The 27,761-nt window shown below is 36.9% G+C and overlaps 1 protein-coding gene across 1 annotated transcript in view; it reads right to left on the bottom strand.

Moving 5' to 3' along the window:
- The window catches only part of TNMD (tenomodulin), a 1,096,617-nt gene that overhangs the window by 12,210 nt on the left and 1,056,646 nt on the right, over nt 1-27,761 (bottom strand). The window contains exon 6 of the mRNA XM_044057640.1: nt 21,801-21,961. Coding sequence (XP_043913575.1) covers nt 21,801-21,961 — 161 coding nt within the window. The remainder of the gene's footprint in view (nt 1-21,800; nt 21,962-27,761) is intronic.

The raw sequence follows: 27,761 nt of genomic DNA, 5'->3' as shown, positions 1-27,761 counted from the left end.
CTGTTCAAACCTCACTGCAATGTCATAACATGCAACATTTTGTTAAGGATTTGGGGGATTAGTACTTGCAGGACACATAAGGAACAAAGAGATAAAGGAAAATGCCCAGGCTTCATGGGAAGTAAAAACTGCAGAAGGGCAGACAGGGAAAGCCATCACAGAGAATCAAGGAATAAATAAGCAAGCACAGAACATCTTGGATATTTCACAAGGATAGTAGGATAGCCATTATATTCCCTGTGTCACATTTAATGATGCTCTGATTTAATGATGATCAGAGCTGATGCTCTGGCCTACCCAGTATCCATCTTGATTAACCGATCTCTGTCAGAAAGTTACGTTCCCACACCGTGGAAAGTATCACATATAATTCCCTTCCACAAAGGCGGACCCTCCGCAGAACTAACCAATTACTGCCCCATAGCTATTCTCTCTCCACTCTCCAAAATACTAGAGAGATGCATACACTCTCAGGTCTCAGACTACCTCTTTACTAACAACCTCCTTTCCAGTACTCAGTATGGCTTCTGACCAAACCATAGCACCACCACTGCCTTACTCTCCTTTACTAACACCATCATTCAGCATAAAAACAATGGCTATCTCTCTTCTGCTACTTTCCTAGACCTATCTAAAGCATTTGACATGGTCCCACACAAACAACTTATCTCTGTCCTCAATAACCTATCCTTCTCACAATCAGTCACCAACTGGTTTCAGAGTTACCTGTCTGACCGCCAACAATCCGTTGTATGGCAGAATGACATATCTCCCCAACTACCTGTCTCCATAGGGGTTCCCCAAGGATCTATCCTTGGACCCCTACTCTTCTCTGTTTACACCAATAATCTAGCCTCTGCCACCAAACATGGCGCACTCATACAATATGCAGATGACTCGACCATCATCTGCTCAGCCCAGTCCCTACTCAAACTGCAAAAAGTCACACAGGAAGCCTTTTCCTCTGTTGAAACATGGTTATCCGATGCCCAATTAATACTCAACCCAAACAAAACTAAACTACTCATCTTCCAACCCACCAAACATACTCAAAACAACTCTCACTTTAACATCACAGCAAAAGACAACACCACTATATACCCAACTGAACAGAGCAAATTGCTAGGAGTGGAAATAGACAATAAACTAAAATTTGACATTCACATATCCATGACCATAAAAAAAGTCCACAAAAAACTAGGAGCGTTATACAGAAATAAGCAATGTCTCACCAAAGCAGCAAAGATTTCAATAGCAAATTCCCACCTTATCTCCACCCTACTTTATGCCTCTCCAATATATACCAACCTAAGGCAATGTGATCTAAACAAGCTAGAGACCTGCTACAACAAAATCGCCAAATTTGCCACAGGGGCATCCTACCGTAGTCACCACTGTCTCTCACTTGCTGAACTGGGCTGGCTTGAACTCCCTCACCTCCTTCAGTGGTATCAACTCTCACTCACCCACAAACTAGTAAACCATCCACTAAATGTCCCATCCCTCCAGAATCTACTCCAACCCTATCGCACCACCAGATCACTAAGATCCAGCAACAAAAATCACTTGCAGATCACTAAAGCCAATAACTCTGCTGGTGAAGCACTATTCTCTTGCGCCATAGCCAAATTATGGAACTCACTCCCACCCACAATTACCTCCGTACCATCATGCACCCACTTCAAAACTTTACTAAAATCGCACCTAAAAACATGCTGACTATGCCCTTGCAACTCCCACTCTAATATCATCCACCCCATCCAACCACTACCTTTCTTTCCACTCCACCAACTACCTTGATTATAGCAAGCTCACATGCTCATAAGCCTAGTACTTATTATACATCAGAAACTTCTCATTGTAACATTTGTTAATGTCTGTTATGTACTTCACAGATAAAGATTCTAGTTGTCTACTGATGTACTATGTTCTTCATCTGTAAATATGTTGTAAGTAATTGCTATGTTAAATTGTTAATCGCTATGTAATCCAGTGTAACTACTGTCTGTTTATTTTACTGTGGAGCTTTTCTCCCCGGGCCTCCGCTGAAAATGTACCTACGTCCAGTCGGACACTCCCGGTCAACAAATTTAAATAAATAAATAAAATAAATAAATAATGAAAACTTCATGTAATATTTATAACTAGGATCTGATTGAGCCTATTTGCTAATACAAAGTGCAAGGAAATAAATCTATCTGGTCATGCTGTTAGATAAGTCTGAGAAAGCAGGTTTACTTTTAAAAAAGTTGTGTTTGTTTTGTGTACTTTGTATTCTGATGGGAAATAAATAGCCCGAGCCTGGCAAATAAAAAAAAGAGAAAGAGAGAGAGACAGACAGATGACTCCCTCATATTAAATTGAAATATTATTTGTATATTTAGCATGTCTTTTATTGTCATATGCATGTATTTATGTGTGAGTGTGCTATATCTATATATATATATATATATATATATATATATATATATATATATATATATATATATACACACACACACACATATATATATATATATATATATATATATATAGGGAGAGAGAGAGAGAGAGAGAGATACACACATGCATATATCTATCTATATATCTATATCTACAGTATATATATTTAAAGAAAGTACATAATGTGCTCTTAAATGTATAATGTGTCTTTAAATTTGTGAGTGAGTGCATTCTTGGAGTCAGACAGGAAGACAACTCCTCCTCAGGAAGATAATAAAGAAGGAAGACTTAGCCTAGTAAGTGCTAGTTCACGCATATGACATTGAGATGGTACTGTGGCCTGTTTCAGGCCTATAGCCTAAAGAATTTCTAGGCAACCCATTTACTTGAGATGCTAAGTGAACTATATAAAACTAACAAAAAGTATGCTTTCTTAATGAAAAGCAAGCCTAGGTGCAGTGTTTGATTTATCGGCTGTAAAACTGAAAAACCAAGAGAGGTGCTACTTTGCATTTTTCTGGTGGATGTGTACAATAGAACTGTGCTCCTTTTATAACCAGATGCTTCCAGTGTTCTTTGGACTTACACTGCAGGTGTGTGTGTGAGCATTTGGTCAAGGATTCACCATACACTATGGTGAATACACAATGAGTGAGAAGGTCACTGAAAAAACAATTAGTAAAAACAAAATGAAAACTCCAGCAAAGCTAGAACTTCCACCTTCTCACTCATTGTTTTAGTTTGTTGTTTGGGATATTTTTGCAGTGACCCTAATGATAATGGACATCAGCTGGGTATAACAGCCCTGTCTTTCTAATGCTTAGTCAAACACTCTGCTTGTGCTGTGCTGACGAGGTCATAAGGCCGAAATATGCATATCCACAGCTAGTGGGGTTTGGCTATATTGGACTGAAATTGTCCAGTAAAATGATGAAACAAGTCATGGTCAATCAGAATTGCCAATGACCTGAAACACCTGATGTTCATAAGGATCATTTGCATATATCCCATGTGCCTCTGATACAAGAGGTTTGGGAGGTCACTCAGTGGAAGTTCTAGCTTTGCTGGAGTTTTCCATTTTGTTTTTACTGATTGGTTTTTCAGTGACCTTCTCAGTCATTGTTTTAGTTTGTCGTTTGGGATATTTTTGCCATGACCCTAATGATAATGGACATCAGCTGGGTATAACAGACCTGTGTTTCTAATGCTTAGTCAGGCACTCTGCTTGTGCTATGCTGATGAGGTCCATAACAAGGCTGAAATATGCATATCCACAGCTAGTGAGGTTTGGCTTTATTGGCCTGAAATTGTCTAGTAAAATGATGAAACAAGTCATGTGCATTCAGAATTGCCAATGAAACACCTGATGTTCATCAGGATCATTTCCATATACCCCATGTGCCTCAAGAGGTTAGGGAGGTCACTCAGTGGAAGTTCTAGCTTTGCTGGAGTTTTCATTTTGTTTTTACTGATTGTTTTTTCAGTGACCTTCTCACTCATTGTTTTATTTTAAGCATTACGGAAATATGGGATGAAGGATAATTCTTAGACATTGTGAGTCAGGTTTATTCACTGCCAGAAGGAGATAGAGCCACATCTCAATGTATCAGTTCAGTGTAAAAATGAAAGGAGGGGATGCGGTCAAGACAGGGATACTTATATGGAAGTCCAGAATCAAAACCAAAAGAAAGGAGACAGTATACAAAATGGTCTACAGTTCAGTTGTGGCTAGATGATAAAAGGAAACCTGTATGTTATCAGGTGTTTGTTGCAATGAGAGAGCAAAAAAATCCTAAAAATGTAAGAGATACCAGTATAGGAATTGAAGGTAACTCAATAGGAAACACTGAATTAAAAAGCAATGTAATACATACATCTACAAGGAAGGCTAGCACCAAATGGAAAAAGAAGTATAGTCAACCACTTGAGTGAAGACTTTCAGAGCACATAAAGGCAGTAAATACTAAAAGTGGCATAGATAAGGAAATTCAGACTTCTAAACCAATTTCTGCTGGTATAAATCAGGAAAGTCAAATGAAGGCAGAATCTAAGTGACAGAAGTCTGCAAATATAAGGAGAGAATAAAACTTGAGTTAAATTTTTTCTGGGTTATCCTTTGCAGAAGAAGGCAACTCAGAGAAGGAAAAGAATGTGAGAAGACGGTGTCCTCTCATACTAGGATAATTTTTATTCTGAGATGCCCTTTGCAAAAAAGGGCAAGAAAGAGAAGGAACAAAAGTGAGAAGGTAGTGTCCACTCGCACTAGAATACATTTTGTTCTCAGATACTGTTACAGAAGAAGGGTAACACAGAGAAGGAAAAGAAAGTGGAAAGGTTGTGCCCACTCACACTAGGATAGACAGCAATACAAAAGAAAAGAGATCACTCAATGGCTAGTATACGTAGCAGAGATAATGCAGAATGTAATCTTGTCTAGAACTACCGTTTTCCACTGAAAACATAGAACATTCAGTGTTGCTGTTTTGAGAGAAGAAGCTAGCCTCCCATCTCAAGAAAAGTTGGGGAGGAAAGTAATCCTAAGTTAATGAACTTGAAGGTAAATCACATAAACATTAAAAAACTCAGTGAGAAGTTCATACTGTTGGTAGGGCAAGAGGGACTATAACCAAGGTTGTGGGGAAGGGAAGTGAGCAGGATGTTCCTGTAACTTCTGATCCTTATTCTGAGTTAAAAGATGTTAAATTAAATGGAGTTTGTAAACACTGGAAAGAAAGTCTACATCATTTGCTAGGATAAAAGCCTTATAGCATACTAGCAATGAAGTTAGGCCATAGTCCTATATTAGATGGTCACCTGGGGATGGGCACGGCTAACACAAGAGTACTAGGCAGATTGTACTGGTCAAGAATTTTGTTTTATTTGTGTTTACCAGGGTAGAATACTGAACTGCATGGAGCTTTGTCAGACACATCCCAGGAGCACTGTCTGGTTAAGTGACTTGCTCAGAGTCACATGGTTAGACAATGAAGGCTGAGGGAATCAAACCGTGGACCGCTGGACTGCAGAAAACAGTTTAACAACTCCTTAATCCTCTATGCAAACTGTCAGGCATAATGAACGAGCTAGTAAATGTCTATGATTCTTATCCAGAATACTAGAAAGCTGCACGCTATCCTGTTTCTAAAAGCCCACTGATATCCATGGCAGTCATACAGGTACCATTATATATGTCTATGGGTATTGTGAAGCCATTTGTAAAATCTAACAATGGGTAACAGCACATGCTACTAATAATGACTATGCTACAACATTTCAGAATTAATGCCAGTAAGCAAAGGTAATGCAAATGCTATTGCCAAAGAATGGGAACTGTTATTTTCCTGCAAGAATATCCCTAATAGGTACTTACTGCCCAAACTACTCTATTTATGTCAGGGGCATTGCATCAATTACAGCAATACTTTAAAGCAAGACAGTTCAAGACATCAGACTATCATCCATAGACTGATAGATTAGTAGAGAGTTTCAATAAAAGACTGAAATCCGTGCTAAGGAAATATATTTATGCACAAAGGGATAGTGAAAACTGGGACCAGTTGTATTATCCCAGATTTTATTTACAGTCTCAAAGATATCACACACTTCTACTGGGTTTACCAGATTTGCAGTTTTATATGGCAGGCATCCTAGGTGACTGCATGTCACTGCAATGGAAAACTTTGGAAGAAATGAAGACACAGTTTAAAAATCTAATACTATCACCACTATGTTAGTTTGCAGGATTGACTTAAGTTGTTTATGTTGTATTAAAGGGGCATTTGCAGAAAGCCCAAGAGATGTGAATCTAAGTTATAATAAAAATGCTCTGCTTAGAGAATGTAATCCATGAGATCAGACATTACTATTAGTGCCCTCCAATGTCTTGGCCAAATGTCATTGACAATTTCAGGCGACTGAAAGAAAGAATGCAGCGAACTACAACATTGGATAGTAATGACGTAAAAGACAAATCAAATCAATCCCATAAATGTACTGAAACAATGGAGAGCTGTGTGTGTTGTTACGGTAAACTTGTTCTCTGACGTTCATACAGTAGAGCTCAATGAATCTCTACTTGAAATGCAGTTCGAATACTGGTTAAGAATACAAACGTAGGAACTAAGATAATTTATCTTAAAAAGTAAATGCCAGGGATAGCTAAACTGCTAAAACATAACCAAGATTACACCCAGAAAGGAGGACAGACTCTGACTTTAGTACCAGAGACATTAAGAGAAGTTCTTAAGATGCTAAGGCTAGGTGCGATAAAAGAATCACAAGGAAAATGGATCAGCCCACTAGTGTTAATTGCTAAACCTAATGGAAGCCTTAGATTCTATAATGACTTCAGAAAGTGAGAATCTCACTTGTCAAAAGTAAAAGCTGAATTTGATTCTGGACGACAGGCAGGCTTGACTATAAATGCTAAGAAAAGCAAATTGCGTATAGTGGAAGCCAAGCACTTAAGATAAGTTATAGGATATAGGAAGGGGGTAGTAAGGTCACACACAGAAAAAATAGCATATACCCCCCCCCCCCCACTGAGAGATAAAGACTTTTTATGATTTATTTATTTCATGCTTGATAACCAGGTGAATAAGCTGGTCCATACATTATTTTGAGTCCCAACCCAGGCCCTTAAGGCAGGAGTAAAGAGAATTTCAACTTGACAGTTATATAGATAAATACTTGCTTGAACTGTATAATTTTGGATGAATACATTTGGATACAAGAACAGAAATTACACTGACAGTTGCAAACCTTGAGCATTACTAACACTGACATGCTCAAACAGCAATTATATTAACATAAATATCGTTGACATCAAAATAACACACACTGAAATAAGACCAGTAGGGGAAATCATATAATAAAAAATGTGTAGAGTAAAAATAAGACCAGTAGAGGAAATCATATAATCTAAAATGTGTAGATTAAGTTGTACACAAGTTATCAGTGCTTGTATGACCTGATTTTTGTATGATGTATACATTATATTACTGAAATGCAATGTTGGTTAAACTCCATTCAGCAATTTAGCACTATCATTATAGTATGATATATACATTGTATTACAATATTTATTTATTTATTTGACATTTATTTGTTTATTTTACATTTGTTAACCGGGGGTGTCTGACTGAGCCGAAAAGGCCCTTTTTCAGCAGAGGCCCAGGGAGAAAAGCTCCACACAGAAAAATTACAGATACATTTAGTTATTTAGACATGTTCAGTATACACACAAATTACAAAAGACATGTTTTTACAGTGGTATGCAGCACATCAACAGTTACAGTGGAGAGAACAAACAACAACATATTAATTTAAAAATAAAGGTAATTAGTAGATTTGTGGTGTACAGCTGAAATTTGGAACATAGGTAGAATACATACATAGTACACAGGTACAGTACATACACTGTAGATTAGCCAGTGTTTGTAAGATTGAAAACTATTATCAAGTAGTCTAGGTTTAGTATGTGTACCTTATCCACTTTCAATAGCCTGGGGAGCAATCATGGCACTGCCAACTTTGCTTGAGATGTTGCCTGATGAGATCTTTAAAGGAGGCTTTGGACAGTGTGTTTTGAATGCTAGTGGGGACAGAGTTCTATTTTTCAGCCACTAAACCACTATATAGTGCATCTCCAAAGCTATTGTAGCTATTGGTGACTATTAGTAGTAGTTTGCTTGATGATCTAAGAAGCCTTTCGGCTGAGTGGTGATGTACTAGGTTTTTGAGGGCAGGACATTTATTGGGGAGGTAATAGATCAAATGACAGAGGAAGAGATGATTGTAGCCTAGGAGGTTGAGTAGTTCAAGCCAGTGGAGCTGTCTCAAAGCAGTGCAGTGATGAGTTCTATATGAGCAATTTGCAGCAAAGTGGGCAATTCTGTTATAGCAGGCTTCCATTTTGCTTAGTTCAGTTTTGTTGAGATTAGTCAGAATGGGAGATGCACAGAGTAGGGTGGATAGAAGTTGGGAGCGAGCAATGGCTGATCTTGTGTTGTTGGTAAGAAATGGTTTGATATGGTAGAGTGATCCCAGTTTGGCATGTACTTTTTTAATAGTTAAGTTGAGAGGACTATCAAATTTTAGGTGGGAGTCTATGGTTATTCCCAATAGCATAGCCTGTGCCAGTGGAGTGATTGGAGTAGCATTTGTGGAGTAGATAGTGAATTCACTATCAGTGTTTCTGTTATAACTGGTTATAATCATAAGCTGAGTTTTCTTTGGATTAAGAATAAGTTGGGCTTTGGTAAGGTAGTTTTCAATGTCAGAGAATTCTAGTTGAGTTATTTGCAGGAGGGTGGGAATGTTTTGTGCAGCACAGATTAAGGTAGTGTCATCTGCATACTGAATGATAGATGCATGCTGTGTGGAGGTATGGAGGTCATTTGTGAAGACTGTGAATAGTAGTGGCCCTAAGATAGAACCTTGTGGGACTACTATAGTTATGGGCAGCTGAGGAGAGAGAGAATTTTCCCATTTCACAGCTTGGTACCTCTCAGTTAAGTAGCTTTGGAACCAGGTAAGAGTGGAATTTTATAGGTGATATTGATTTTAGTTTGTTTAGCAGGATTTGGTGCAAGACTGTGCCAAATGCTTTGGACATATCCAAAAAAAGAGTTGACACCTGAGGCCTTCATTTTGAGACGGTTTACTGTGTGAAGCAGAGGAGGGCTGTAGTGGTACTATGGGCAGGTCTAAATCCATGCTGAGTAGGTGACAAGATGTTGCTTTCTAGGAGACATTTTAGCACCTGGGTATGGATGCATTTTTCTAGGATTCTGGCCAGGGGGGAGAGTAAAGCAATGGGTCTGTAGTTATTAAGTTCAGTGGAGGCACCGCCTTTATGTATGGGTGTAACATAAGATATTTTCCAGAGTTTGGGCACATAGTTTTCAACAACTGATCTGTTTATGAGATTGGAGATTGGGATAGCAATAGCATCTGCTGTGAGTTTCAAGAAATAGCTGGGGAGCAGGTTGGCTGCTGTTGATGAAGTTTTAAGTTTTGAGAGCATGCTTTTGATTGAAGTGGTGGAAACTGTTTTGAGGATAAAGCTTGTATTAGTGTTATTTGTGTTGGGGGGGGGGTAGTGAGGAAGGAACTGTCCTGTGATACTAAGGATAGAATTGAGTTCACAAAGTGGGAGTTGAATTGTGTTTCGGTGGGAACTTTAGTGTCAGGGTGGTTAGTTTCGGGGTAGCCTTTTGGGTGGATTTTAGTAGCTGGTTTACATTTTTCCAAAATTTTTGCAGGTTGTGTTGGTATTTAGTTTGTAATGTTGTATAGTAGGATTTTTTTGTCCAGCCTAATGCATTTCTTTGCACGGTTGTGCAGTTCTTGGTACTTAGTTAGGCTTTGTGTTTCTTTGGTTTTTTGACAGTAAAGCCAGGCAGTGTCTCTGGACTTGAGGATTTGTTTGGTTTCTTTACTGAGCCAGGGGTTTATAGAGGTTCTAACCTTGATTTTGCGCAATGGAGTGACATTGTCTAGGTGTAGTAGAAATGTTTTGTGGAAATATGCAACAGTCTGGTCAAGTGGGAGGGCTTTTAGGGGGGGTATAGTCACAGTTACAGAGTAAACTATTGAGGACCTCAGGAGAGAATTTTTTTGTGTTTCTAGTGAATATATTGTTAGTGGTTTTGCATATGCTTGTTCTACTATGTATAAGGTATATTATGTTGTGGTAACTTAAAGTGTCTGGGAGACTGCCTGCATGGGGGTACAAAGTGGGGTTATTAGTTAGGACCCAGTCAAGGATGGATTCCGTTTTAGATTTTTTAGCACATCTAGTTGGAATTTGGACTTTAATAGATTACTTGGTGGTTCTGATATGCAGGTGAACCAATCGAGGTTGAAATCCCCCAGAATAAGGGTTTCTTGCGAGTATGTGGAAGAACACCAGTATAAGAAGTCTTCAAGGCTAGCAGGTGTATTACCAGGTGGAATATAGATCACAATTGTGGTGATGACCTTTTTAGGGTGAAGGTGAAGTTGTGAGATAAGTATGTCCCAATTATCGGGGGAGGGGTAGGAGTTTGGTAATTGAAATACAGTTAAGTTGGACTTGTGCAGTAAGGCAGTTCCACCCCCTTTACAAAGTGGTCTGTCTTGTCTAATGATATTGTAGCCAGTAGGGAGAACTTTTGAGTTAGCTATGTTTTTATTTAGCCAGGTTTCTGTTAAAGCAACTATGTCTGGGGAGTAGTGTGCTATTGTGGCCTGGAGTTCAGGTATTTTATTTTTGATGCTTCCAATATTAATATTTAGCATTAAAATATGGTTGGTTTTGCTGCTGTTGTTGATTTGCCCAGGGATGAAGATAGTGGGGGTGTTATGTTCTGACATTGGTGTTGGAGCAGTTTGTGTTGGACAGGATGGATTTGGGCCTGGGTTGGGGTGGATATCCCCACTTATGGTGAGCCTGGTGTTAAAATGGTAATACAGATGTTGGAGTTTGGTGATGAGTGTGAGAAAGTATTGTGTTTTTTTAGAGTAGGAATGAGAGCATATGTGTTTAGTTCTGAATTGGTCCGTTATGTAGTTCGTGAACAATTGTGGGCATATATTATTATAATGTGTGGTGTCTGCATATTTGTTAAACGGGTTAGTCCAACTGGGCTGCAGAGCCTTTTTTCAATGGAGACCCAAGGAGAAAAACTCCACAGATAAACAGATACAAAAAGAAAACATCATACAATATTAACATACGAATGTATTATTACAGGAGAAACAGAATACAACTTATAAATGAACATGTTAGAATACAAGAGTAATATTAAGGGTTTAAACAGCCATGGTACATATTAAGTATATAAAATATAATATAAAAAGTTAGATTCTATCTAAGAATTTCAAGGTTTGTAGAATATCATAAAGACCCTAAATGAGTAATTGTGGCAAAGTGTGCGAGCTGAGAGGGGAGGGGGAAGAGGACAGGGAGCAGTTTAGGCGGGAGGGGGGCAATGTTGTTCTACTTCATTCAGTACATCAGTTAAGAGTGTGAGTTATATTTATGAATCCATACATTGTAATACTGCTAACCATAACCTTGTACCATCTACATGCTATTCCACTGTGAAGGTCTTCTGAAAGGGTTGATTAAAACCTCTGAAGATAATTGTGGCTTTTTATCTCAAGAGGGAGATTGTTCCACAGCACAGAGCCTAATTTGGAAAAGGCACATTCTGTAGTTCTCCTGTCTGGCATCTACTTTTCTGAAGTAAAAGCCAATACCAGAGGGCTCTGGCTGACTAATTGCAGATGACTGCAAGCCAGGAGCAGTCACTGAATCTCCAAATGACTTTGCCAGCCTGCAGGAAGGTTTGTCCCAAATAAAGATCTGCTGCCAAAATCATGAACTGAAACTAAATACCAAAAAAATGCATTATTGTATCCTTTGGGAATCCATCTATCCCAGAGAACTAACACACTGACAATGGGCCCATAAGTGTTGACCCAGTTGTTCAGGATCTGGGAACTTAATTGGACAGTGATCTAACTTTTGACTAACATGTGTCCATTTTTGTAATAAAGTCCTTCCATTCTGTATAGCTTGTAAACAAAGGAACTGTGTCTAGATCTAGGGATGTCACTGCACTTTACTAAGACCTTATTAGGCCAGTCAGTGAATATGATGACCCCTTTGGCATGTACCTGTTCATATACATTAAACTACTGTAATGACCACAGATGTAACTTACTAAAAGGATAAAAGGCCTAAACAGCATGCCGTACATGAACCAACTCAAATCCCTGTCACTATATTCTGTATCCTACAGTCTGCTAATTGATGACGTGTGTCTGACACTCAAGGCATCCTCCGACCCATTTCTGATGGATTAACTGCACATGAGTAAGCAAAATGGCATCAGAAGTGCTTGGACTAGGGATCTAAACTTGCTTTGCAACATCAACAGAACGGTCTGGAGGGACACATATCTCGCAGAGGATACCGATACTCTGGAACAGACTCCTCATCCATATAAAACAAAGTTCATCCCTGTCCATATTCGTGCACAATTTAGATCTATGGATAGGAAACAGAAAATTTGCTGCATGCCCCCTATACTACTAATGGACAGAGGAAGCTCCTAAATACTGTATCCCATGCATGGGTCCCATAAAATTATCTATGGTATGATCCAAGTTGTTCTTATTAGGTGCAATGTAGTACTACTGGCCATGGGATGGGTAAGGCCAAACCAACACCAAAGAGGATAGGTTAATTCAAGCAACAAAAGGGAAATTGTCTGCGTTTAAAATGGCTCGTAAGGGAGATAGCCTAGTACTTACCTATGAACCTGTAACTGTTTTGAATGGGGGCCTACTCAAAGTGTTAACATTTTCTTGAATACTTCGTACAGAGTATACCAGTTTTCGGAGAAGGAATTTTCTCTTCAATGATGGACAGTATCCTTCAATTAGAATTTTATATAACAGTGTGGCTAAGAGATGGGTTAATCTTTTAGTGATGGATAGCCAATTTTAACTTCTTGTGAAGATTGCAGTGATGGATCTGAGGTTCTCTGCTAGCAAAATGAATCTATTTTATTCTCTGCAGACTGCACCATGAGCATTGCAGGCAGAATGAAGACCCATATTCCAGTTCTATAAGAAGAACATTTTGACAAAGTGATGTGTGCGCACTAGGGGAAAGGGGGTGTGTTATTCCGTAGCATAGTTTCAGTTGTGTTAGGAAATTGTAAACTATATTTTTGGTATGCATGTTGAAGTTGGGGGAGAGGTCAAGACTAAAGCCTAAGTATTTGTGTTCTGACACCACTGGGAATACTGTTATGTTTAAGCACGGCAGGTGTGGTGATTTGCTGTGGGTAGAAATGACCATTAAACTGGTCTTTTTCTGGTTAATGGGGAGGTTTTTTTTGCCCAGGTGCAGAGATTAGAGAAAGACTATTGGAGTGATTTTTGAAGGTTAAAAGGAAACTGGTGTGATTCTAGTAGAAGACCATCATCAGCATATAATGTAAAATTCAGTGAGGATCAGTCTTCCATAATGTCATTAATAAACAAAGAGGAAAATAGTGGCCCTAAGATTCCCGAGAGACCCCCGAACTGAGCGTGCTTACTGCTGAAAGTTGGTTATTTGAAAGGGCTTGAAACATTCTATTTTTGAGATAGCTTAGAAACTATTTTATTGTATACATAATAAAGGTACATTTTTGGAGTCCTTTAATGATCACGTTGTTGCTTACAGTTTCAAAATTCCTAGTCGTATCTACAGATGTGGCAACTGCAATGAGGCCATTGTCGATATTTCTGTAGATTGCATCTCTTGCTGAGAGAAGGGCTGTAGTGGCATTAAATGCATTTTTGAAACTATTCGACTTATCTGACAGGAAGCCATATCTACTGATGTGCCTAAGCATTTGTTTTATAAAGTATTTTCTCAAAGATTTTGGCTAGTGATCAATCAGAGACTGGATACTGCTCTATAATCTTTTTGAGTTTTAGGAGGATATACCTTTGGAAGAGAAATAATAGTGTGCTGTAGCATTGGTGGGGTATTCCTGAAGTGAAAGATTTTAAATAAAGGTAAGAAGTTTTGTAATTTTATTTGCTGCTCTCTTACAGAAAGTAAGGTGCAGAGAGTTAATGTTCGTAGACAAGAGTTTTAAGCTTTTGAGTAAGTACATGGTTTAACAGAATTTCAGAGAAGTAAATAGTTCCTAAATAGTCAGCTAATGGATATAGACTTGAATGTAAGTTGCAATCTAGGAGAGGGAACAGCTGCGTATTACAGGAAGTTTGTGCCTAATTTTGTGACTATCACATGTCCTTTGACACATCAAAAATGTAAAGCTCCTATCAAGGTACAATGTTCACTTGAGGCAGGCACAGCATTTAATGAATTAAAAAGGCATCCTCTAGCCTCATCTAGTTTTTACTAATTCAAGATTTTACTAATGAATTTACTTGATATAATGATGCTTTACAAGTTGTTTTGGGAGAAAGTATTTTCCTAAGACATTCAAAGTCAGGAGCATCAGATCTGCTATGTGAAATGAAAATTTAGCAATGCAAAAAACAAATATTGAGAGATGGAGTGAGTTTAGCAATAAAGTATCTTTTCTATTTTTTTAAGGTAGCATTTGTTGGGTACACATTTCAGTGTTGTAACTAACCATGCCATCTGCAATGGCTTTGTAAGCAGACAGCTTGCGCCGGTGGGTACTGTGATGCCCGCGCACTGGCCCAGCAATCAAGGAGCCTCAATCCTCACCACTAACACCAGGGTGTCTCATATGAGAGGAAAGGATAACAAATACACACAGTAAAGTACAATTTCCCTTAAGTGCACACAGAGATCACAGTCAGTCTGGGGCTGGTTGCTACCTTGCTCCCCAGGTACCCAATAAGACTCCTCACTGGCACAGCTATAGGGACCAGATCTCACCCTAGCTGGCAAGCTAACCTCCAGTACCCTCTCTATCCAACCAGTGCTTCGTGTCCCTGCCCAAGTAGCTGACACACACACACTTTGAGATAAGTATTTATACAACTTCACAGACACTCCTGGGAAAGGCTGTCACAGATTCTCCAGCTGTGCCCTTTACCCAGACTATACAGTAGTAATTATTGCCACCACCAGCTAATAATTATCAGCTACCCAAAGGCCCTTAAAAGGGTGTCCAATTATTACTGTGCAATATTATTATCCAATTGGTAAGTGTGACTAATCAGTCAAGGCTTATTAGAGTGGCCTTGTACAATAAACTCTATAAATATGCAATGTACTTTAGAGCTTAACTTGTCACTACACAAACCAGCCACAGGTAAAAGGTTTTTAAAATATTTAATAATAAATAATTAAAACACAAGACAATACTACTACACCACAGTGCTATTCAAGAGTTCAGAGATCACACAGAAACTTAAAATAATTATGTAGTACAGTTCTGACATAACAGATAAAACACCAAGTCTAATCTTTATAGTCCTAGCTATTTCTAGAAGAAAACATACTTCTAAAGTAACTTACTTACATAGAGCAAGGCAGTGCTACGTTAGATAGTCAGGCAAATATACTTAATCTCTGGTTCTCACTGTTTAAATTGAAACTCCAGTTCTGATAAACATTACATCATCTTTTTCACCCTTCCTGGAGTTTCCAGGCTACACATTAACTACATTTACATTCTTAACATCTCCCTTTTGTTATCTTGCTGCTGGTCAGGAACAGAGCAATAAAAATACATTTGCGTGTTTAAGCCTAGCAATTTAACTCTTGGTTAAAACAATAGAAATTTCTTCATCTAGGCTATTCAGCACTACTGTTTCTTTGAAAGGGTCACCACATGCTTTTACTGGGTTAGTAGAGAGCACTGTCACCACATTTCTGTAACAACATTTCTTTACATTTAAAACAACAAGCCTGTAGTTTACATTTATATTTACAAATGATAGAATTATGTATCAGATTCTATTGGACTAGGCTGGCAGCCTTCACCCTTCTCTACCAGACTTCACAGGTACTATTATTCATATTAACCCATGGCTTGGACTAACAGATCAGAATGCTGATGGGTTTCCATCTCTACAAATACATTATATTTTCTTTACAAAACCCAAGGTTTTGTGATTTGGAGGGGGAGAGGGTATTGCAACATGTGTGCAGTAAATGTGCTTTGTGTCTAAGTGCAAGGCAAACAACTTGTGTGGAACATTCTTTCAGAAAGTTAGTTGTATTAGCTAGTTAATTACTCATTACTGCTACATAACAAAAGGGTGCCTAACAGAATTCAGAAGGTTGGAGACTCTGAAATTGGTTAGCAGGAACATACCAGAAGGTACTGGTGTCATGGAGCACAACAGTCCAGTCAGGGGCTTAGTTGTGTACTTTACCTGGAAGAATACCCCACCTGGGTGAGGCCTACAGCCTATAACTTTAACAGACTGCACATGTGCTGAGGGTATTGTGTGGGAATGTATATAACTGGGAGAAAGTAACAAAATGTACTGTTTTACTTTTGAACTGAAGCTGAAGTTGGCAATCTATTGTTTTCAGTTTAAAAAAAAAACAGATGCCAGCATTTGTTTTTATTTGCCTTGTGGAATACAAAAGAAATCTATGTTTTTTTTTAAATATATACAACTGTTATCTTAAGTGTTCCTTGGAAATGTCATTTGGTCTGTGCTATCAGATGCATTTCATTAATTTATACCTTTCTTACATAGTTTCTTATAAATTGGGTATTTACATCTTGTGATGCACTTATGCCTTTTAAAAATATCTACCTTTCGTTTTATGCTATTTTCTCTTTGTTCTTTCATGGCTTTTGGACATATTATGTATCCTTGAAAACGATGAAAATCATAAGTATGAATTTTGCTCTCATTACCAGGCAATGGCCATCCAGTAATTAGAGATTACTTTCATAGACCGACTATTACCCACTGACAAGTAAGTAGATGTGAGACTTGAATCCATTCAAATTACAAGACAGAAAACAGATATGCAAACAATATATCCAGGAGATTGTTTTTACAGGTGCAGTTATCCATGAAATGTGGGAGACTCTGCAATCAAGATTCTGTCTTTCAAAGTCAGAAGGTAAGATTCCGTCAATCAGGTTCAAAAGGAAATTATAGATGCTAGATAGAAATGCATTTTAATATTAAGTGAAAAATCACAAGCATGACCTAAAATTAACTGAAGACACTGATAAGAATCTTTTAACTATGTTAAGACAAGTTAAGAATAATCAATTAAGATCATCAGCTTTGTGAACAAGATAATAAGTAAGAAAACTAAAATAAGTGATATGTCAACAAATCATTTCACTGAAGTTTTTGAAACAAACTAGTGGTTACAACCTTAACAGAAAATGCTCATATCAAATTATTAAACTTAGTTAAGAATCATTGTATTAAGATACTAAGTCAACTTGATTATAAAAAAAAAATCTGGAAGTGACAGGCTGACAAATACTTAAACATCTTGAGAGATCATTTAATAATTCCACTGAAGATTTTTTTTTAAAGATGTGATACAGAGGAAATTCATGATCACTGGTAATTTATTGTGAAACAATTAAAAGAGCAAGGGATTTCCAAAAGTTCTGGATTTTAAAGACTAATCAGTTTATTATCAGTTATGGTAAAATGATGGAAAAGTAAAAATTAATAGAGAATCCAGGGCCTCAAATATCTACCCTACACAAATAGACCAAAAGCCCTGTCCCTCTACTCAGTCTCCTACAGACTCCTCAGAGATGACCTCTGTCTGGCATACAAAGCCAATTCTCAGACTCCGCCCTGATGGGACTGCTTCATATCCGCAAGTGAAGCTCCACTCGAGTAACCTGCACGTGTGACCTCGACCTGGTCTGTGACGTCAATAAGACTTGTTGGCAGGACAGATTTGTGTCCCAGAGACTCCCCCTTTTGTGGAATGGACTCCCTCTCCATGTAAAGCAGAGTACCTCATTAAACCTTTTTAAGCGCAACCTGGATAACTGGATGGGGAACAGAAAATACACCTCTGGGGTTCCACCTGTGTCCCTGCTTGACAGTGGCAGAGGGTGCTGACTTGTTGGAAAATGGGATAAATTATTGGCTAGGCTTGTAAGGGCCTCAGGGCCAATAGTCTAGTGACTTCCTATGATCCTAAGAGAAGTGTCTTTAATGAGGTAGATCATCAGCTCTTAATAAATAAAAATATCTATCTTTTCAAATTATGAACTGTATAGGAGTATGGTTTTCAGGTAGGAGATGGGAGATTTAAAGTAGTAGTACCAGGGACAGCCTGTTTGGGCTACGGCAGGTCCATAAATATCAATCATAAGTCCATATTCAGGCTATACTTAATGGTTTTAAATATTCCTCAGGAAGTGTTTTTACTATTTTTACGCAGATAACTCATATTTGGTTAGACAATGACAACTGAGAAGATGATACTGATGGTGCTTTCATTGATACAAATATTCCTAATCTATATATCCAAAGTATCAAGAGTGAATGACTTACTGCTCTCTGCTAGGGTTTTTTTTTTACTTCAAGGTACATGGAGATTGGACCTGTAATGGACCCCATGCTAGCCACAGTTGATATGTAGGGTGGATACAGCAAGTTCTTGTGTGGCTTGGTTATGGAGATTGCATAAGTAATGGATTCCACACTAGCCACAGTTGATATGTAGGGTGGGTACATTAAGATCTTGTGTGGCTTGGTTATGTAGATTGCATCTGCAATGGATGCCACACTAGCCAGAGTCGATATGTAGGGTAGGTACATTAAGAACTTGTGTGGCTTGTTATGGAGATTGCATCTGCAATGGATGCCACACTAGACAGAGTCGATATGTAGTATGGTTCCAGTAAGTCCTTGTATGACTTGGTACCTTGAAGAAATTGGGGATTTTTGGGTGTATGAACTTTAGGAATTCAAACAGTTTAGCAGTGAGAAGGTTATCCGTGTGAAACATATGTAATCTCAGTGTAAGCAGGTTGTACAATGCCTAGTTCATACTTACTACTAAACATTTAATTTCAAAGCATTTCTTCAGTTTTTGTGTTGTGACAGTTTCAGTCACCAGCAACTGACTGGGGACATCCAAGGACATGAGGGATATCAAGGAGATTGTGGAATATCAGACACTAAGACCTACAAACTGGAAGGCTGCCACCCAAAAGGCTGGGCATTTTGTTTATTTCTTTTTATCTTTGTATTTTTTTCGTAAAATCGCACTGGAACAAACATAACCAGTAGTAGATTCCTGTATGTGAGTAACTATTCACAATATTGTGCAAAATATTTTAAACTAAGAATGCATTTTTCAGTGATTTTATATATATATATATATATATATATATATATATATATATATATATATATAACTTATATTTATCTCATTTAACATTATTTCTCACTGTTTCCGCACTGTTTTTTCACCTGTCTCTTATCTGCAGAAAAAACTCTGCGGTAACTAGAAAAAGATCTGCACATTTACTTCCATACAGTTCGTGTGTTGCTCAGAAAAAAGATACATTTTGAATAAAATGTGTTTGATACATTGCTGCCTTAGAATTTCAGAAGGAATACCATCTTAAACCGAGTTTTAAGCATTATGCTTTCAAATGTCTTCACTGTGATGGTTTTTGAAGCAAAATACGAGGAGTGCAGATTTTACATATTATATGATTGTTCAGATTCAGTTTAATGCAGAGTTTAAGCCTCCTCCCAAGCATGAGCAACTCAAACTCTATTGTTGTAAAAAGGTGGGTAATTTCACTAATCCAGAGGGGCTATATTTAAAAACAAAAAGATCTAAACTTACAGTGGCCTTATCAAAATTCTGAATATACACTGGCCACAGTGAGCCCCATAAAAAAGGATAGTGTCTAGAATGTGTCATTAGATTTCAGTAAAGCAGAACAGTTTACCATGTTATTATGAACTCCATAAAAGATGACAGTAGAAAAATAATTAATTGATGAAATGAGCCCCATTCAAGAGGACACCACTTCATTACAATTGAGGTGTTACCATCACCAGATAGAAAAGGTCTGTTTTTCTATAGGAGAGATGTGATGAAGCTTTACTTGTGAAAAACATTTATAAATGCTTTTCTATTTGATGTAGTGGTTACCCATAGTTAGCTTGATGTTTGAATGTGTTTTTAGGCAACCTCTATGATGTATTTATCTCTTAATACATATAACTTTAAGGTAATAAGTCAAGTACCTAGAATGGTGAGGGTTAAAAACAGCCAGACAGGTCACCTATACCTAGCTTCCTATTTGTATAATTCGAAGCATGGAAATCTGGTGGTGTTTTCCTCCAATAATACAAAAATTAGCCAGGTCACTCAGTTGTCCTGTGCCGTCCACGCTCCCAAACCCTTATACTGCATGTCAAGCAAATGTATTCTATTTAAGTCTACTGAACACAGTTTTTTTTTTCAAAACTAAGTTAGTTGGTTTATTCCACTTTGAGGAGGTTTTGTCTTTTCCTTTACCACAGATGCCTTTCACTAATGAGGGGTACCTATGTCATAATGTTATCACCTTTAGCCTAAAAGCAAAATCAAATTTATTCATAAATAAGTTATCATTCCTAGACATTAACAAGGGAAGCCACAATACAAAAACATTACGTACTTATGAAAACTGACTAAGGCATTCTGTTTAGTGTCCCAAAATTAAGTGTACTGAGGCTATTGCAAATTACTTCCATGATATTACGAACATCTGTATTAGTGAATGCTTAGCAGTAAGATACAGTTATAAAGGTAAATTCCACAGAAAAGCCTGTGTTAAAACCACAAAATTAATAAATGGTACAACAGAAAAAAGGTAACTGCTTGGCTTTCAGTTTCCAACTTCATAAAAACAAACGTAGATTAAATAAAATACAGAGACTCTTTCAGTCTTCTTTGAAAATCTTGCAGATTTAACTACGAACTCTGCTTGGCCACAAGGCTGAAAGTAATAATAAGCTTTCTTTAATTACAAAATTAAACTGAAAGTGACAATTTGTGAATGGAATTTTATCGATACACGAAGATTTAATCACCCAGATTCAGGACATAGGAAATGTACTTGCAGGGAAAATAATTTTGTGCAGACTTCACAATGTCCAAACAAAAGCTATGATTGACTACATTTCTGCAGTGCTGTACTTCATTTTATGAATTTGTAAGGTTCGTCCCTAATAAAGTGAAATAATAATAATAAGGAGACTAGAGACAAATTAAAATTGACCTTGAACAATGAAATGTGCCCAACTTTTCAACACTTCATTAGAAATGCAGAGACCTGCTGTTGTTTATAAACTAAGGAAGTAAGCCAAACCCCATATAATTCTTGCACATGCATTTAGAGTTATAAAAACAATTTTGTCAGTAATTTACTGTCCTGTATACTCACTGCTCAACTGTAAGTTGCGTATCATTGTTGAGTCTTTTTCAAAGTGTCAGTAATCTCTCCATTCTTGGAGGTAAAGTCTAATGTCAAGGGCCTTTGGCTGACCAAGTTCACAGATGGGTGCCATCACAGATTCTCCCATAAGACAAGCATCTTACAAGAGACTCTAACACAGATAAATAACTGGCGCCAAAGTCACGGATTAAAACAAAGTGCCAAGAAATATGTTATAGTTCTAATTAGTCCATCAAAACAAATACCATTAAAAGCTGACTTTGTAGTCAGGGATCTGGGAACATATGTAGACATTAATCTGGCCTTTGACCAACATGTGACCAAGGTGGAGAGAAAATCATTCTGTGTTGCCGAAATTATAATTACGGGCATAGCATCCAACTCCAAGGAAGTCATTGTACCACTTGATGTGAAATACATTTTCCCAAATGATAAAACAATACTTACATAGTCATGTACACGTGGGTAACGTTCATATTCCTCCTCCTCTTCTTCAGCTTGCCTTTTGTGTTTGGTTTTTGGGACTTCCTTGATTTCTTTTGGCAATTCAGCCTCACTCACCATGCTGTTATCTTTCCCTTCCTGTTCAAAGGCAAGTCTTTCTGCTTCTAAAGAAACAGAAAATGTACACAAGAAATGAATATAATGTATACACTACCAAGAATATCGAGACCACTCCTGTATATAAGAACCTATGTTCTATCTACTATCATTTTGAGGTTGTACCTTTTTTTTATGCTTCCTAAGGTTGTCACCCTTTAAAGTTGAGCTAATGACATTCATCAACTAAATTCTAAGTATTCTGAAAACCTTGTGTTACTTCTGCTATAATCACATTTTTTAACATGATACTCACCTTACTTACTGCATATATTTAATACATTTGAGACAAATAACTGCTCGCATGGTAGGTAAGGGCTGCCTATTTTACCTTATTAAATAATTTTCTTACTTTGTGGACCATCAGTGAATCACAAGTAACCAACTACCTAAGTAACTCTTTGTCTGCTCAATATCCAACACACATCTGCCATTCTTGAATCCTCTTATCATAGTTCAGTCTGGACCACCCACAGAGAAGTCGTTACATATGCCCACCATTCTCGTTATAAAAACAGAGTGCTCCTTCCCACCAGTACAAATCATTTCTTCTTCAGAATGCAAACACTATTCCTTTGTTCAATCACATATTTTTTTTTTCTTTTGGCCTCCTTTGGGTGCCCACCAGCTGACCATCAGCAGTTCAATAGCACTGTTTCTATAGCTCATTTTACCCTAATGTTCCTTGTACTATCCTCCAGGTCTAAGACCACACTAGTGGTGAGTTGAAAAGGGGAGGTCAGTTGGCATGCAATAGTCAACAGTGTCACATATGCTGCCCTGCATAACATGGATTTTTTTTTTTTATCTTAGTTGGATGGAGTTACTGATGTGACATGCCTCAATGGAAATATCATCACTTAGTTGTGCCCTCTTTGGTATTAAAATACTGAAGGCCATCTGCTTCATGATTTGGCACCATCCACATAATTGAGAATGTATGCATTTATGGGGGAAAAAACTCTCTCCAGACTGGATGAGTCTGCAGAAAAGCCACTGCTGCCCAACCCCTTCTCAGCTCCTTCAGTGAGAGATTTGGTAGTTCAATTCAGGTTGTCCAGGTCATAATCAAAGCTTCATCTCTTTCTACATCATGGAGTCAGGGACAAGAATATACTTCTAATCCATTCAAGGTAATTCAAAGTTCAGTCATAGTGTTTGCTTATCCTCTTTGTAGAGCCAGACACAGTTTGTATCATTCTTGAAAACACTTTCTAGTGGGTCATAACTCATTCATGAATTCAGTCAGTCATTCATTTACTGATACCCACTTTAACCAGCTCAGGGCTCCTGGGAGCTAGAGTCCTATTCCAAGAAGCAACGTTTCCAAGGCAAAGATTGCTAATGGATGAGATTGTAGTCCATTATTGGATCTATACAGACAGTCATACCTATGGGCAGTTTAGATGATTACCAGGTCATTTACTAACGTGACTTCAGGATATGGAAGGAAAACAGAAGTCTTGTCAAAAAGCCTATGTAGACATAGAAAGGACATACAGACTCTACATAGAAGTCACCTCAGTCAGGGCCCAAATGGAGAACCAATAGTTGTCAGACAGCAAAGTTAAGTTCTGAGCCACTGTGGCACTACCTGCATAAATCATTGTGGTTATTAAGTACAAACGCCTTGCTCCTGCTAAGCAGCTAAACAATAGGAAATAATCACAGATAGCTTACGACAGCTGCTCACGCTGGTTAATGCTCTTGTGTAAAAAACGCTAAATCGTTGGATATAATAAAGTACTGAAACAAGAGCAAACGCAAAGCACAAAAAAGTCCTTTCAATTCTTAAAAAATTCAAACCATTTATTATAAATGATAAGCGCTTTCACTAACAAGTAGCTTCATCAGATCATATACTGTTTTACTAAAACATGTGATACTTAAATACTATGCATCATCTAACAATTTATTCAAAAGAACCAATCATTAACATCTAATAATATAGTGCATTCAACAAGCTAGAAAATGTATGTATTAAATACAATTCCAATACATGTTAATTATGGTTACCTTCCTACAATAAAAATTAAGCTATAAACCTAAAACTAATAAAATAGGAAGACATTATTTAAATAACATGAATGCAATTTATCATATAAACAATTCCTTTCATATAAAAATACATTTAATATCACAATTAAAAAAAAAAATAAAATAATATATATATATATATATATATATATATATATATATAATCTATCATGTAAATACACCAACATAATAATACCCATAGAAATATATATATAAATATATAAATATAAATATATAAGTACATAAAGGATATATTGTATATAAACACAAACCGCCCATTACGTGACAGAATAAGGGAGCATGTTTATAATATTAGGAAAAACAACATGCAGAATGCACTAGCCAAACATGTTAGTTTAAATGGTACTGAACATGAAATTATGTTTAGGGCATTAGAAGTGATTACACCTGATGTTAGAGGCGGAAATATTATGTCACGTACAGAAGAAAGGGAAAATGGTTGGATAATTAGGTTAAGAGCAGATAGGGGCTTGGGACTAAATGACAAGGTGTCAATAAAACCTACATTAAGACAACGTAGGCACATAAAATGAAACTATATATAATATGAAGTGAATAATATTAATAGGTCTAATTCCCTAATTTTATTCTTTTTTCTCTATTTTTATATATTCATATAATTTTTTATATATTCATACAATCTTTTATACCTGTTTATGTTTATATACAATATATCCTTTATGTACTTATATATTTATATTTATATATTTATATATATATATTTCTATGGGTATTATGTTGGTATATTTACATGATAGATTGTATATATATATATATATATATATATATATATATATATATATATATATTTTTTTAATTGTGATATTAAATGTATTTTTATATGAAAGGAATTGTTTATATGATAAATTGCATTCATGTTATTTAAATAATTTCTTCCTATTTTATTAGTTTTAGGTTTATAGCTTAATTTTTATTGTAGGAAGGTAACCATAATTAACATGTATTGGAATTGTATTTAATACATCCATTTTCTAGCTTGTTGAATGCACTATATTATTAGATGTTAATGATTGGTTCTTTTGAATAAATTGTTTGATGATGCATAGTATTTAAGTATCACATGTTTTAGTAAAACAGTATATGATCTGATGAAGCTACTTGTTAGCGAAAGTGCTTATTATTTATAATAAATGGTTTGAAATTTTTAAGAATTGAAAGGACTTGTTTGTGCTTTGCTTTTGCTCTTGTTTCAGTACTTTATTATATCCAACGATTCTGCTCATTATATTTGATTTAGAAATTTGTTGTTCTGTTTTTGTACAACAATAAAAATGTCAGGCCTCCAGCATTTGCTCCAAAGTAAGTGAAAACAAATGCCACAGCTGAAATTCCAGAAACAGCAATATGCTTGAGTTTTCAAAAAGCCAAACATTGTAGATTGAAATTCATATCTCCTTATCAGAAGTGAGAAAGACACAATGTAGTCAGTTTTATTTAACTTTGTTAACCTGGATAGAGCACTGATCACTGACCAATTTCAGTCTCTGCCCAGGATGCATAACAAGAGAACAGATTGTGTATAACAAGAAAACAGAGAGTAAATGAAACAATACAGGGAATGGTGCAGTACAAAATGGGAGAGATAACAATATATTATAAGATAGGGTTGAGTAATATGGTACATTTTGGGTAGGAATTCTACCAAAATTGCTATATAAATCATATACAAGAAGACAGCTCTAGGGTCTTGATCTGTGGGAAGGTAGGTGGATAGACAATAAATTGGCAGGACAGAAGCCAAGAGAGAGATTATATGATGTTGCCAGAGATAAGGCACTGGCATTTACCTTCTTCAATGAGGTGTACTTTAAGCTGAGGTTAAAAAAAAAAAAAAAAAAGAATACGTTAGAGAATGATTGTTTGCTATGGAACAGGAGTTATTCCTGAAGTTTTGATAAAAGAATGGAGAAGCTATAATCTGTGCTGTGAAATTTATTGCTGGGGGTTGCAGGAAGGAAACCGAGATTTTGATTTTTAAGGTTGTAGTTAGGTGTGGAGAGTGTAAGGTTTGATGTCAATGGTATTAAATTTTGATTGTACAGAAGTTTGTATAGGTAGCAGCCTAGGAGGAGTTTGCTTTTCTGTTTTCTAGGAAGACATTTTGCTTTCTGTAACATTTTGCAGTTGTGTTCTTGTTTTGAGGATAGAGTGATGAAGGTACAGATTCTGTTTTTGATTGTTTAGATGTTTCTGGAGTTCTTTGTGAGGACAAGACTATTAATGGAGGGTCATATTCGAGTTGTGAGAGGAGGAATTAGTTCCTTGGCACTGCTCTGGTAGATATGGAGAGGAAGGTGGATGAGGGAAAGTTTGGTGGCCCGGAATAGTAATGTATTGAACTTTTACTTTGTGCTGTCTATGCAGCAGGAAAGGTTCAGAGATGGATCTAACCAGATTCCTAGATATCAAACAAAATCATTGTTATTTTCAGTAATATAGTTATTATGCTCCACTCAAAAAAAAAAAAAAAACTAAGTCAGGAAGCATATATTAGCTGGTTATTCTTTTATTTAACTTCTTCTGGTACCTCGGCTACACAAGCCTTCTAAGGAATAAAACAGAGCAACTAAAGCAGCCTTTTAATATCCTACAATTGATTGTGTTCAATTACTTCACACCAATTACTATTAAATTGATTAACAATTCCTAATACAAAATTCAACCCAAACTCAGACTCAAAGGTGTACCCACCCATATCAGTGTCAGAAAGAAAGAAAACACACTAGATTATCCAAAAATGGTGCTGCGGTAGCGTTGTCGCCGCACAGTAAGACGTTGTCCTATTCGATTCTCAGCTAGAGCGTCTTCTGTCTGGAGACATGCGTGAATGGGCATACCTTCGTTGAAGGTTGTGCATCAGAGCTGGCAACTCGGCACGTAAAAATCTACTGCCAATCATTAGTAGACCGGAGTTCCGCTGTAGCGACTCCTAACCAGGAAAAGCCGAAAGACACAGCAACAATCTATGAAAGCACTACATCTGATGTCTTGCTTAATAAAACCATTCATTCTTATCAAAAAATCAAATTAGTAAAATCCAGTGGAGTTCTGATTATTTTGCTTGTGTAGATGTAAAATCTCTATACACAAATATTAGAATAGAGAAGAGCTTGGAAGCAATTGTAAAAACATTGGGTGAAAGCCCCAAAACTGCTTACCTATGTCAATTGTTAGAGTATGCTTTATCACATAATTATTTTTGTTTTGAAGGAGAATTTTACCTACAGTTAGAGGGGAACAGCAATGGGGGCAGCATTTGCCCCCTCATATGCTATTTTGTTCATGGAATTCTTTGAAAACAATTTGCACATTTAGACTTGGTCCCACACCTGCAGTTTGCATTTTAATTGTTTGAGTGTTCCTGTCTTATTCCTTTTTTAAAAGTAGGGATTGAATTTGCATGTTGAAAACTTGACTTCCAACGATAGCCGGTTTTAGGTATCAGCGAACCCTGCAGTCGCTGGGGGCCCCCCAACCACAGCAAGTTATATTATCTAGATATTTTGTAACATGTCTGTCAAACCAACAAAATCTAGTACAGCAATCTTGTATATTTAATAAACTAGGTGGGTAATAACTCATTTATATTGCCTTTAAAATTCAACAATATTTCTGGTTATAGTAACAGTGTTTTATCTTGAAACAGCTTAAACAATTCCATTAAATATTTCACCACTGACATAGTGCCCCCGGCCTAGTTAAACCCTGCTGGTGGACATTCTGTCTGCT

Source organism: Protopterus annectens, chromosome 15.part0 (assembly GCF_019279795.1).
Source record: "Protopterus annectens isolate FY-2018-M chromosome 15.part0, PAN1.0, whole genome shotgun sequence".
Taxonomy (NCBI): domain Eukaryota; kingdom Metazoa; phylum Chordata; order Ceratodontiformes; family Protopteridae; genus Protopterus; species Protopterus annectens.
Note: the sequence above shows the minus strand (reverse complement) of the source record. Positions and strands in the feature narration are given on the sequence as shown.